Below are 13,026 nucleotides of genomic sequence, written 5' to 3' on the forward strand. Positions count from 1 at the left end.
TTTAAATTCATGTTCAGAACATTTGGTGTAGCAGTACTAATGAATTCAAAAGTTACTGCCCTCAAGTGTTTTTCATTTACTCCTAGGAAGATCTTTGGAAGTTTGCTCTTACCAACAGGCATGGCTATCTGTTTACCAGGCTCATAGCAAACCAGAAACAAAAATTTATAAAGGAGCTAAGGAAGTTTATTATAGCAGGATTATTAATATATAGCATGCCACTTCATGATCTCTGTTTGCCTTACTCTCTGGCTACTTCCTTTCTGACCAGCCTTACTGAACATTTTGCAGTTTCCTGACTGGACTGCTATCTCTTGCCACTTATCCCTCCATAGCACCCAGTACCTACCATTATCATAGAAAGATGATACTCTCTATATTGTAGAATGATTTGCTTTTATTTATTTCTTTTTTATAGCACACACTTCTTGAAGGTAGGAAACCATGCCTATCTTTTTGGTTTATTGCCTGTCACAGAATAGACACTTATGTAGGGGAGTGAATGAGGCAATGAGGCCCTAAAAACAAGACAGCCTTAAAGCACATGGTCTTCAGTGTAGGGGCAGGCAGGTCCACAAAGCCTCACCCCCGAGGGGGCAGTTCACTCCACAGCACTGTGGAACAGGTGATGCTTGTGACGTCTGTGATTTAAAATGCTACAGATTAAGTATATTTACATATGAGTTTAAGGGGATTAACCTGCAATCAAGTCATGCATTTAAAACATTCCACTCATTTACTTGAGGGCTTATGATCTGGCCTTTTATTCCTTTGGAAAGTTGCTAAATTTGTGCTGAATAGAGGTGAGATTACCATGGTCTTGTTTTTTATGCCTATGATCGCTATAGAAGTTTTGCCACAAATGTTCTGTACTTATTCATCATCTTTTGTACAATCATTTGGAAGTTTAAAAGTAAAATGAGAAAATATATTTATCTTAGTTCAGTTGGACACTTACCTTTCAGTATGTAAGAGATACAATTTTTACCTCAGGTTTTCTTAGCATAAAGTCTTGTCTGTATCCTTTAGGATTTCAGAATTAATACCAACAAATATCAATAGAAATTATTTGGGAAAAATAGGAAGGAGTCTGTGTTCTTGAACAGTGCTGTTTTGCCTTAAATGTTTTTCTAAGAGAGATCTATTGCCAGAGGCAACCGTTGCTGTTCTTAGCATTTGTTTTGATGTTTAAGATTAATTTTTTATTTATTTCCAGTCTCTGCTAAATCAAATACCTAGGAAATCGAGACTGTCCTTCATAGGCATGATTCTCCACATTGGTGCAGCTAGCCATGAACTATCCTTTTCTTCTCCCTCTTTTTCCCAGATATCTCCCGGGGCCAATTCAGCACCTCTACCTGGCCATCCTAACAAGGTGATTTGTGAAAGGGTGAGACTTCAGAGCCTGTTCCCTCTCCTCCCAAGTGATCAGAACACTACCGTTCAAGAGGATGCTCACTTCAAAGCTTTCTTCCAGGTTCTTATATATTTACCCTTTCCCTACACGGGGCTGAAAATCACAGATAATATTCTAGGTTGTTTCTAGGAAGGCTTGAAACAAAATTCTCAGTATCTTCCTTCTTCTTATTTTCTGTTCTGTGTGCAATGAATATTCTTCTTAGAGGACTTCTTAATATAAAATTTTCAGCCTGCTTTTCTGAAGAATGTTTGTCTTCTCTTGAGCTGTTGTTAATTTTTTGACCATTTAATATTCTTGTTTTTTGATCTTTTGGTCTTAATCGCTTGTCCTAGTAGGCCAAGTTCTGTAGGCAAGTAGAAAATATTACAGAATATGTGAAATTGTGTAGCAAAGGAAAAATGGAAGCATATAACATATTTTTTAAAGCTGTCACTACTTATTTGCTTAGTGCTTAGTTATATAGTAATGCATATTTCAGAGAAGAAACATGGTTAGTTGCCTTCAATGACTTTTGATATCTCTGGATAAAATGTGATTTAAAATTTTGTTACATATTAAATGAAAATGAGGTGTGAATGGATTGAAATCATCATTATGTTATTAAAAAGATTATTAAAATATGCTCATATAAATTGTTAACTACTAAACTTTTAATCCATTAGTCCATAGGTACCACAAAGGAAACTCAGTTACAGAATTGATTCTTGGATGCTAGGGTTTTGCCCATGTTATATATTTGTACATGTGTATATAAATCTGAGGTAATGGGAGTTGCTAATCAAGGCTAGAAGTTTTAGATAGAGCCAGCTCATTTTCTGTTTGTGTGGGAGTGGCAGGTTGCAGCTTGGGACTAGTTTTGAAAGAGGAATGCTTGTGACACATTAAATTGGAGATGTCCAGTTTCTGAAGCTAGCTGTGTAGGTGATTCAGGATTCTTCCATCTGGATAATATTCCTTTTTGGAATTTGTGCTAGGTTCTCTGCTTTGCATATATTATCTTATTTTGTTTTTAATAATAAAACTAATAAACTAATCATGGGTGGTTTTCTAGATGAAGAAATAGGCTTGGTCGGCCCATGGACTAAAGGGTCCCAGGTTTGATTCCAGCCAAGGGCACGTACCTCAGTTGTTGGCTTAATCCCTGGCCCTGGTCAGGGCGTGTATGGGAGGCAACCAGTCGATGTGTCTGTCTCACATTGATGTTTTCTGTCTCTGTCCCTTCCACTCTCTCTGAAAAGCAATGGGAAAAATATCCTCAGGTGAGTATTAAAAAAAAGGAAATAAGTTTGGAAAAGCACACCAAGGTGCCCAGTTACATACCTAGCTATTGGCAGAGCAGAGACTCAGATCCAGCTTTTGCTATTTCTTATCTACTATATCTGCCTACTTACTGCCCTTTCGATAATAGTATTTCTTTAAACACGATGCAGTACATGTTAATATGTTTATTGATTTTTAGGGAGAGGGATAGAGAGATTGAAACATCAGTGAGAGAGAAACATCAGTGATCAGCTGCCTCCTGCATGCTTCCTACTGGGGATTCAGCCAGCAACCTGGGCATGTGCTCTGACCCGGAATTGAACCAGTGACCTCTTGGTGCGTGGGTTGATGCTCAACCACTGAGCCACACCTGCCAGGCTGAATGCCATTTTTGATGTAGCATTAGCCTGTAATACCTTGATATTTAGTAGGGGACCAATAAGGAAAAATTGACTTAGTACCTTAACTACCGCCACCAGTAAACAAGTTATTTGACATTTTCTGTGTTTTTTATACTTTGAGACTTCAGGCTTTAACTCAACATTAACTTTAAACTCAGAGAACTGCCAGATGCAATAGATTTAAACCCATGTTTTGAAAATGAAACAGGATATAGAGCTGATTCTATTTGGGTGTTGCGAAGATATTGTTATTTATAGTTCTAATTTAACTTACATCTTACTTTTCTCTAACTTTAGAATAAGGCCCTCAGTGTACTTTGCCCCCAAAGGAGACTGGAGATTTTCTTTACCCATTTACTGCCCTCCCACTGTTCTGCATGAAACAAAATAGTAGATCCTTCTCACGTCCCCTTTGAGATACTGTCAGATACCTTCAACTGATTGATACCAAAATTAGGTGTGATTTCTTAGTTCTGATTATGCTTCTCATCCTTGTAAAATGTAGTTGCCACATTAAAAAGAGAACCTACCCAGCTGTGTCCTAGCCTCAGAAAGTTAATTCCTTAATATACTCATGTTTTCTTACTCTTGGCTTTTTCCCCAAGTTCCTTCCCTCCCAACTCTTTCTACTTTTTCTTCTCTTTAGAATACTTCATTTTAAACAGACTCACCTACCTCTTCCTTTTTTTTTTTTCTTAAAGCACCTCTCTACTTCCTTATCTTAGCTGAAACTAGTATCTTTTCTGAGGACATCATTTTCCCTGCAGCCTTCTCTAGGGGAAAAGAAATTAGTGATTTTTCCCATTCCAAGCATGGGTTTAGGTATGTGGCTGGTAAGTGGGAGGGCCACAGAGGAGAAGGACAGTGTTGATAGTCTCCTGGATCCATGTTTCCGACCCCAGTTTTTGAAAAAAAAGCTTATCTTGTTTTTGATTTCTCTTTGTCATTCATCTTCACTGTTTATGAATTTTTTGTCATTTTCCTTGTTTATTAAAGACTTTTGTAATTAGCTTCTTTTTTACTTGCTTGCTTTATATTGTATTATTCCTAGTCAATATCTTTCCAATTTTGCATGCTTTTTTAATTTTTAAAATTATGAAGTATTTCATATATGCAAGCTATAAAATATAAGGCAACACGTGTAATTTAAAAAACAACAACATCCAGCTTAGAATTCAACTGTTACAATGAAGTTCCCATGTGACCTTCCATATTACATCCACCTGCTGTCCCATACCTGTGCCTTGGGTAAACCTCTGCTGAATTTGTGTTTAATATCCCTTTGCTTTTCCATATGGCTTTCCCACATGCAGTATCCCTCAGTACTATATACTATTTAGTTTCTGAATTTAATATCAATGGTATCATACTTTGTGTATTTTTGTTATTTTGAGATTCATCTATATTGATGCATGTGGCTGTGTTAATCTGTTTCCTTCTTTTAGTATTCCATTTGTTATATGGCTATACTGTAGTTTATCCCCTCTCTTTTTGAGGGACATTTGAGTAGTTTCCAATTTTTCACTATTATTAAAAGTAATGCTGCCATGAATATCCTCGTATGTTTCCTGATGTACATTTAGTTAGTATTTTAATATTTCTCTAAAAGTGATAGCTTTGTATTTATTGCTCAGGGTTTTCTTACAAAAGTGGCACATTTCCATCTCTATAAAAAATAAGCTGTATTTAAAATTAGAATTGAAATGCCTCCTATAATTTTAAAAAAAAATTTAATTTGAGATATAATTGATATACAGTCAGATTCACCCTTTTAGTGTAGAGGTCTGTGAGTTATAACAGATGCATACAGATTGTGGAACCACCACAATCAAGATGTAGAACAGTTTCATCACCCCAAAAAATTCCTTTTTGCTTCTTTGCTATCAGTCCCTTACAGTTTTAAAAATTGGCAGTTTCTGTATTATCATCCAATTTAGCAATTGTGTATTTGAACCCCAAACTTGGTGTGAAGAGCTAACCCATGGTTTAAATTCGTAGAGGAGTAATACCTATTCCAATGACCAATCCAGACCACATAGACATCTCTGTCCTTATTGACTCCATACCAGTGGGCTGACTTTTTCTGGTCTTCTCTTTTATTGAAAGCACACTACATTGGAAATTCTGGTGTGCAGGGGTCTCAGCGATAGACCTTGTCTTTTGTCCTCCCTGGGAACATCCAAAACAAAGCTGGTTGTCAGTTATCCTCTTTCTCTCTGGTCTTTGGTAACTTCCTCTTTGTTTCTGAGTTCAGTGATGCATTTAAAAAGTATTTTTGTGCCATTATTTCTAGATATTTATACTAGGATTTTCACATTTAGTCCATGATTTTGTCACAAAAAAGTCTTTATATCATATCAAAGTTTACAATCTTATATTCTTTTTCTTTTTTTAAAAATTTTATTTATTGATTGTTCTTTAGAGAGAGGGGAGGGGAGAGAGACAGACAGATATCGATTTGTTTCACTTATTTATGCATTCATTGTTTGATTCTTGTATATGCCCTGACTGGGCATTGAACCCACAACCTTGGTGTGTTGGGATGATTCTCTAACCAACTCAGCTACCCAGCTAGGGCTGTTCTGTTCTGTAACTATAACAGTGATCTTTCATGCCTTGACCTCGGTTAATTATAATAATTGAAAACCATTAAATATCCTTCATAGTATTAGGTATATCTATATAGTCATTGCAGGACCAAGTAGCATGTTGGCCCATGAGAAGGAGATGTAGTCTTCACACTATTCAACTCAAAGAATGCTTTAGGTGACAGAATAATATGGATTTGTTTTTCCTAGACTCTCTGATTACCTTTTCCATTTCTTATCACAAAAGAGCCATGTGCTTACATTTTATTAAGAACTTCCAAGTTCTCAATCATACTGTTTTTGCATCCACATTATTTAGGGTATTTTTCTTAGAGTCCTCTGACTCCTTGTTCTAATTTGTAATGATTACTTTTTGTACCTGCCATGATCCTTTTCACTACTACTGTTTATTGGATATCCTGTATTTGTATATATTTCCTCAAATAGAGAAAGAACTTGCTCACACACATTATAAAATCAATCTAGTAAATTTCTCTAAACAAATATGTGAGAAGCAACTTTTTTTTAATCCTCAGCCGAGGACATGTTTTTCATTGATTCTACAGAGAGAGGAAGGGAGAGAGAGAAACATCACTGTGAGAGAAACAGTGATCTGTTCAGCCTTTCTTAAGAACCTTGACCAGGGATTGGACCCGCAACCTGGGTATGTGCCCTGACTGGGAATCGAACTTGTGACCTTCGGTGCTCCAACCAACTGAGCCACACCAACCAGGGCTTGAGAAGCAGCTTTGAGTCTGGCAAGGTCTTTGTTTTTGCCCTCACACTAGATTAAAATAGCTTGGTTAGTGTGTAAAATTGTAGGTTCAATATTATTTTCCCTCAGAGCACTTTTAACTTTTGTTTTCTGTGGAAAGTCTAATGCTAAACTAATTTTTGTTTCTTGGTAGTTTACTTCCTCTTTCCTTTGTTGGAAACTGATGATTTTTAGTCAAGTGTTGCTCATTCTGCCGTCTTTTGTTTGTTTGTTTGAATCAAAATATCTAAATTTCAATGGTTATTTTTCATTTTTTAAGTTTTAGGATTATCAGAACATAACTGATTTTCTTACTAAAAGCAAGGGGTAAGAACAAGTATTCTTTTAATAACACTGTTAAATCTAGGGAGAAAAGGTTAGTGTGCTGCAGAGTTACAGAAGAGTATATGGTTCTAAAAACTATTTTGTTTTAGTTACAATGACATATTTGAAATATTCTTAAATATAGAAGGAAAATGATTTGGTCTTTGGAATATCTCTGTTAAAATCATTCGAGATGATCAGAAATAACCATTTAGCAGTTTGCTGCTTTTCTATCAGTTTAGTCAGTTCTGTTTTATGTTATCTCTTAAAATCTGACGTTGTAGTATGTAGCACCATATACTCTTCAGCTAATATTTTAACATGATTTTTGTGCTACCAGCACGTACCAATTATTTTACGATCAAAAGTGCTGTATTACCCAAATAATTAGAACTCACCAGGAGTAGATTGGATTTAGGAGGGGTTCTCTTAGGAAAATATAACCCTCATCAGACTCTGAGTTAACTTGTAATTTTGACAGTTTTGGTGAGGCTCAGTTAGGAAATTGAGTTGTATGGGGACTCCTGGAGAGTTAATTCAGTTAAGTAATTCATACCAATTTTATAGCTAGTAAGCAATGCTGTGACCCTTGAAAACTTGAGACTATGTGCTAGCACGTAGCATACAGAAGTTTTAAATGACTCATTCTCATGATCTACCCGAAACTCCGTGTATTTCCCAAAATGCTGTGACATACTGGTTAAGAAATGATAATCTAGATCAGTGATTTTTCAACCTTTTCATCTCATAACACTCAGATCCTAATTACTAAAATTCCATAGCACACCAAAAAAAATTTTTTTTTCTGATGTAACAAAAAAAGGTATAATTTTGATTCATTCACACGGGACCGCTATTGTTGTGTCAGCTTTTGTCATTTTTTAAATTTGATAATCTAAAGGAAAAGAGGTCAGTGCTCCTAACTAAATAGTCAGGTAGTGCGTGTTTTAAAAATTATTGTGGCACACCAGTTGAAAATCACTGATCTAGATCTGTTGACTATTTTTTTGTCTTTATCTCTTTTATATAAATCTTACTTTATCCAGGTAACTGTTATTAAAGAAGATAAATGTAATGGCCTTAAACAACAGAAATAAGGATGCTGAGGAGTATGGTTTAGAATAAAGTTGAGGGCCTACTTAAATTATACCCCACCCCTAAATTGATCTCTCAGCTAAGAGTTGATTCCAACGGTTAACTGATGGGAGACATGGAATTTCTTAGTTGAATGGGGATTTTTAAGAGATGGTCAAATACCATACAATTGTTTATTGCCCCATTGTGTATCTTGTAATAGTTGTTACCTGATGAATTTTATGATTATTTTTAAGAAACGGAGTTTACTTTTCATTTGATATTACTTACTGTACATCTCCCTTTCTCTTCTGCTCCCCCCCCCCGCAACTCACCCCAAGCATCTTTTTCTTTAAAAGTATTTAACTTGGGTTAATAGTGTATTTTTTCCCTCCTTTACACTTTAGGGTAAATATATTTAAATATCTATGCATAAACAATAATTTAAAATCCTTAAAAGGTCTTATTCAGTTGACTGATTTTTTGTTGTTGCATTAGCAGAGTGAAGATAGTCCAAGTCCCAAGAGACAGCGCCTCTCTCATTCAGTCTTTGATTATACATCAGCATCACCAGCTCCCTCACCACCAATGCGACCATGGGAGATGACATCAAATAGGCAGCCCCCTTCAGTTCGACCAAGTCAACATCACTTCTCAGGGGAACGATGCAACACACCTGCACGCAACAGAAGAAGGTTAGTCGATTACAATTTATTTCTCAAATTTTTTTCCATTGGTAGATTTTTGAGTCTTTTCTGTAGGCATTTTATAAACACATCAACACATATGTACTTGTACACTCAAACACGAAAAACGACATTACAAGTTTAGACTCCTACATAAGACTGTGAGAGTTCATATAGCTTGTGATCAACAAAGAAATTGAAAGAGGCTACAGTGATTTACCTAAAATCAATCCATACCATTATATATGAATTCAACTACCTTATAGTTGAAGACTTTTTGCAGGCCGGTTTGCAATCCTGACTATGGAAAAATACATTTTATTGTTCACACGGTAAGGAAGTAAGGAGACCCAGAAATGAGCTACCTCTTCTCCACTCTCTATTTCTTCTTTATCTTCTAAGACAGTTGGGAGTGTAATTAGCTTTCTTAATAAAAGAAAGTGTGGACTCTGTTACAAAGAGTCACTGAGGTTTAGTTCAACTCTCAGTCCTCTCTTTCATGGGACTTGGCCTTTGCCTTGCCTTTTCAGGGGAATACATTTCTTCCTGAGCTTCTTCCTCTTTGGTTGTTGTCTGAGGTCATAGATTTCTTCTTCCAGTGAAATAGTGCATCTTTGGGGTGGGACAACTGTTTGCATGTCCAGGTTGTTGATAACCTAAGAAATATTGTTAAATCTTGAGTTAAAAAGATTGTATGGATGGAATGTTTGTGGATCTTCAAAATCTGTATCGTGAGGCCCTAACCCCCAGTGTGGCTGCAGTTGGAGATGGAGCCTCTGAAGAAGTAATTCAGATTCAATGAGGTTGTAAGGATAGGGCCTTGGTCCAAGAGAATTAGTGTTATTATAAGAAGAGATAGTAGAGAGCTCACTCTCTCTGCCATGTGAGGACACTGGGAGAAGGTAGCCACTTGCAAGCCTGGAAGAGAGCTCTTGCCAGAAACTGACCATGCTGGCACCTGGATTTTGGGCTTTAGTCTTTTTTTTTTTTTTTTTTAATCCTCACCTGAGGATATTTTTTTCCATTGATTTTTAGAGAGAGTGGGAGAGATGGGGGGGAGAGAGATTGATGTGAGAGAGAGGTATCCGTTGATTGCCTCCCACATGCGTCTCAACTAGGGCCGAGGATCAAACCTGCAACCCAGATACATGCCCTTGACTGGGAATCAAACTGATGCTCTAACCACAGAGCCACACTGGCCAGGGCATGGGTCTTTAGTCTTCAGAACTGTGAGAAAATAAATTTCTGTTTATACCTCCGAGTCTGTGGTATTTTGTTTTGGCAGCCCTAGGAAACAATACTGAGGAGGTCTTAAAACCACCATTCCTTGTTCCAGATGAGACAGAATAAACCTGTTTCTGAGCTATATTCTGTTGAAACACTAAGACTTTTACATTACCTGGTGAGCATTGATACTTAATTATATGGAAATATTTAAGTAAAATAATCTGTCAACCAGGTAAAATATTTTATAGCATTAAATGTGAGTGTGAGGAAATACGGTTGGTTGTTTCAAGGTTACACCTTAAGCACATGCTGTAATCTTCCCTATTTTATGGTGGAATATATCACACATTCAGAAGAACGTGTAAAACAAGTGTATACGTAAAAGAATCCCACACAATTCTACCCAACAGGTCAGAATAGAATATTGTTAATACCTCAAAAAGCTTCCTTTCTTCCTTCCTAAAGAATAAACCCTTTCCTGTGATTTGTCATCCTTCCCTTGTTATACTTTTTAATACCTATGAATGTATTCTAAAATAGTGTAATTTTGGGTTTTGCCTGTTTTGTTTTCATTTAAATGTATTCTTTAATTTGTTTTACTAAACTTTCTGTTTTCAGTGTGGGTAACAGTAGTTCCTTTCTTTTTGCTGTGATATAATATTTTGTTATATTAATGTACCATAATTAATATACCCACCTGTTGTTGGGTAATGATTATGTCCAGTTTCTTACTATTATAAGGAGTGCTATTAGAAACTTTTATGTACACATTTCCTGGTGTACATGTACAAACATTTTTTTAGGTTATAAGCCTAGGAATACAATTGCTAGGTCATAGGAAATGCTCTGGACTAGAAAGGGAGTGTTAAAAGTGTCTTTTTCCACATGGCAGTAGTAGCTAGCTGTGGGTTCTCAAATCTAAGAGAAGCATCATGCTCTACATTCATGATAACGTTAACAAAGGATAGATGGGGGGGGGGGGGCACTTAGCTAGAAAACCAGCTACTGGGAATCCTGTATTCCACTCAGCAGTGTGTTACTCTCCTTAGTCCATTCTCCCTTTAATACTTCATTGTGTGCTAGATGTAAGCTTAGCTGCCAGATTTTCTTCTAGAAGCAGGCTGTGCAAACAGATGAAATATTCAACAACAGTCTAGCATAATTTCAACTACAAAGGTGATCCACACAAAAAGGCAGTTATAACAGACATTTGAGGAAAACCAACAAAGTGAAAGAAGGGCACTAAACGCAATAAAACAAAGAACTTGAAGAAACAGAACAAACAAAATAGAGTAAGTATAACATGAGAGAGATGCAAGAGGAGATTTATTATAAAAATCAACTAAAAATCTTATTGGTGCCCAGCCTGCACGCTCAGCAGTTCAGCGTCAACCTATTATCCAGGAGATCAAGGTTTGATTACGGATTAGGGCAATGCCCAGGTTGTGGGCTCAATCCCCAGCGGGGGACATGTGGGAGGCAGCCGATCAATGACTCTCTCATTGTTGATACTTCCATCTCTCTCTCCCTCTCCCTTTCTCTGAAATCAATAAAATATAAATAATTAAATAAATATTTTATTGGTAAAATTAAACAATAAATGGGCAGAAAAAGTGTTTTCATTTCTGGAAGATCAAGTGGAGGAACCTTCCCAGAGTGTGGTGTAAAAGGGCAAAATGGAAAATGTGGGAAAGGAAGTTATTATATAGCCCTGGCTGGTGTGGCTGAGTTGGTTAGAGAGTTCTGTGCACGGAAGGGTCTCTTGTTCAGTTTCCGGTCAGGGCACATACCTGGGTTGCAGATTTGATCCCCCATTGGGATGTGTGTGAGAGGAAACCGATCAACATTTTTTTCTCTCTCTCTAAAATCAAGCATATCCTCTGGTGAGGGTTAAAAATAAATTAAGGGTAAATTACTAGAAGAATAGAACTAGAATGTATAACTTCCACACAATAAAACAGATAAACAGCATACATAGAAAACTCAGTTCAACAGAAGATGGGAGGGAACAGCTTTGCACTATTTACAAGTGATGAATCTAAAACAAAATGACAAAATAAGTATCACCAGTGTCAAGTCAGCTGAAATATTTGTCCTGTCTTTTATCACTATTTCTTATTTCTAGATTTTCTCATAAAATTCTTCCTAAATGTTCTACCACAAGGCACACAGAGATTTAATGAGAGGCAATACAGGAAAATAGGAACCAGAATCATAAAGGGACTTAGAGAACTTGGATCTTAATTTGTGTTTGGTGAGTGGGGAAGTGAGAATGAGAGCAAGTGACAACAGAATAAAACAAAAAGGGCCCTTAAAGTTTGTGGGCAGGTGGAGGTTTGTTTTCAGGAGATGAGTGATGCGAGCATATATATTCTATTTTGATTTTATGTTTCACATCTTAACATCAAATAAAGACTTAAAATTGATGGTATATCATAGTTTAATTGGCAACTTTTTTCTTTTTTGTGATACATAAAACAGTCCTTTAAAATACTTTTGCAGGTAGCACCCTTCTAGTTGCTATATGGGATGCTTGCTGCTGGATTCATGAATTAAAGCCAATGAGCTCTTCAAATAAGTAAAATATTTGTATGGATATAAAGATATGTTAGTTAAAGCCAGTTAGCTCTTCAAATAAATAAGTCAATAAAATACTGGTACGTATATAAAGATATGTGTGAAAACATGAATTAGTATGCATAGATAAAATTTCTTGTTCGTTAAAGAGACTAGAAACAGTGATGTGACTCTCGTGTGGCACTGAGCACACTTGGCTTCAAAATATCAGCCACTCTGCAATTAAAGGTTCCAAGGCTCTTTGGAAAGCTGGTTAATTCAAGAACCAATGTAGGGAAAATATAAACAACAGGATATTGTGGTGCCAGATATTAAGGAAGTGCTCAAAAGGGTAAGGACATAGTAAAAGGGCACAGGAGCCAAACTGAAACTGCTCCCAGTGGACAAAGTTGAAATAATTTGAACAAAATAAAACAATAGTGTATATTATAACCAAAAGAATAAAATAAATATCCATGAGCACATACTGATTATAAATAACAGCAAACAAATAAATGGGAGAGATGCAACAGCTCTTCCTTATAGAATTCCAATTAATACATGTAGAAGAAATGAGAGGAATAGAAAATCACTATTAGACTATCCTAATGATTGCTGACACTTCATACATGCGTGCTAAAATTATCGGCAAACTTTTAGTAGAAGCAGATTAGTAATTACAAAGGGAAGAATGGTTTTGTAGTAGGGGGGTGTTGGCAGACACCAGGTTAGCCAA

At 36.4% G+C, this 13,026-nt stretch overlaps 1 protein-coding gene across 7 annotated transcripts in view; it reads left to right on the top strand.

The window, feature by feature from the left end:
- RNF38 (ring finger protein 38) overlaps positions 1 to 13,026 on the top strand; it is a 103,914-nt gene that overhangs the window by 64,519 nt on the left and 26,369 nt on the right. For 2 of the 7 annotated variants that reach the window (XM_081152284.1, XM_081152287.1), the window contains 2 exons: positions 1,328 to 1,477; positions 8,323 to 8,516. In XM_081152284.1, the coding sequence (XP_081008410.1) occupies positions 1,328 to 1,477; positions 8,323 to 8,516 (344 nt within the window). Of the gene's footprint in view, positions 1 to 1,327; positions 1,478 to 8,319; positions 8,517 to 13,026 lie in introns of all 7 variants that reach the window. The other 5 variants (XM_081152285.1, XM_081152289.1, XM_081152286.1 and 2 more) reach the window with 4 other exon arrangements.

This window comes from Miniopterus schreibersii (assembly GCF_964146895.1).
Source record: "Miniopterus schreibersii genome assembly, chromosome: 11".
In the NCBI taxonomy this organism is placed as follows: domain Eukaryota; kingdom Metazoa; phylum Chordata; class Mammalia; order Chiroptera; family Miniopteridae; genus Miniopterus; species Miniopterus schreibersii.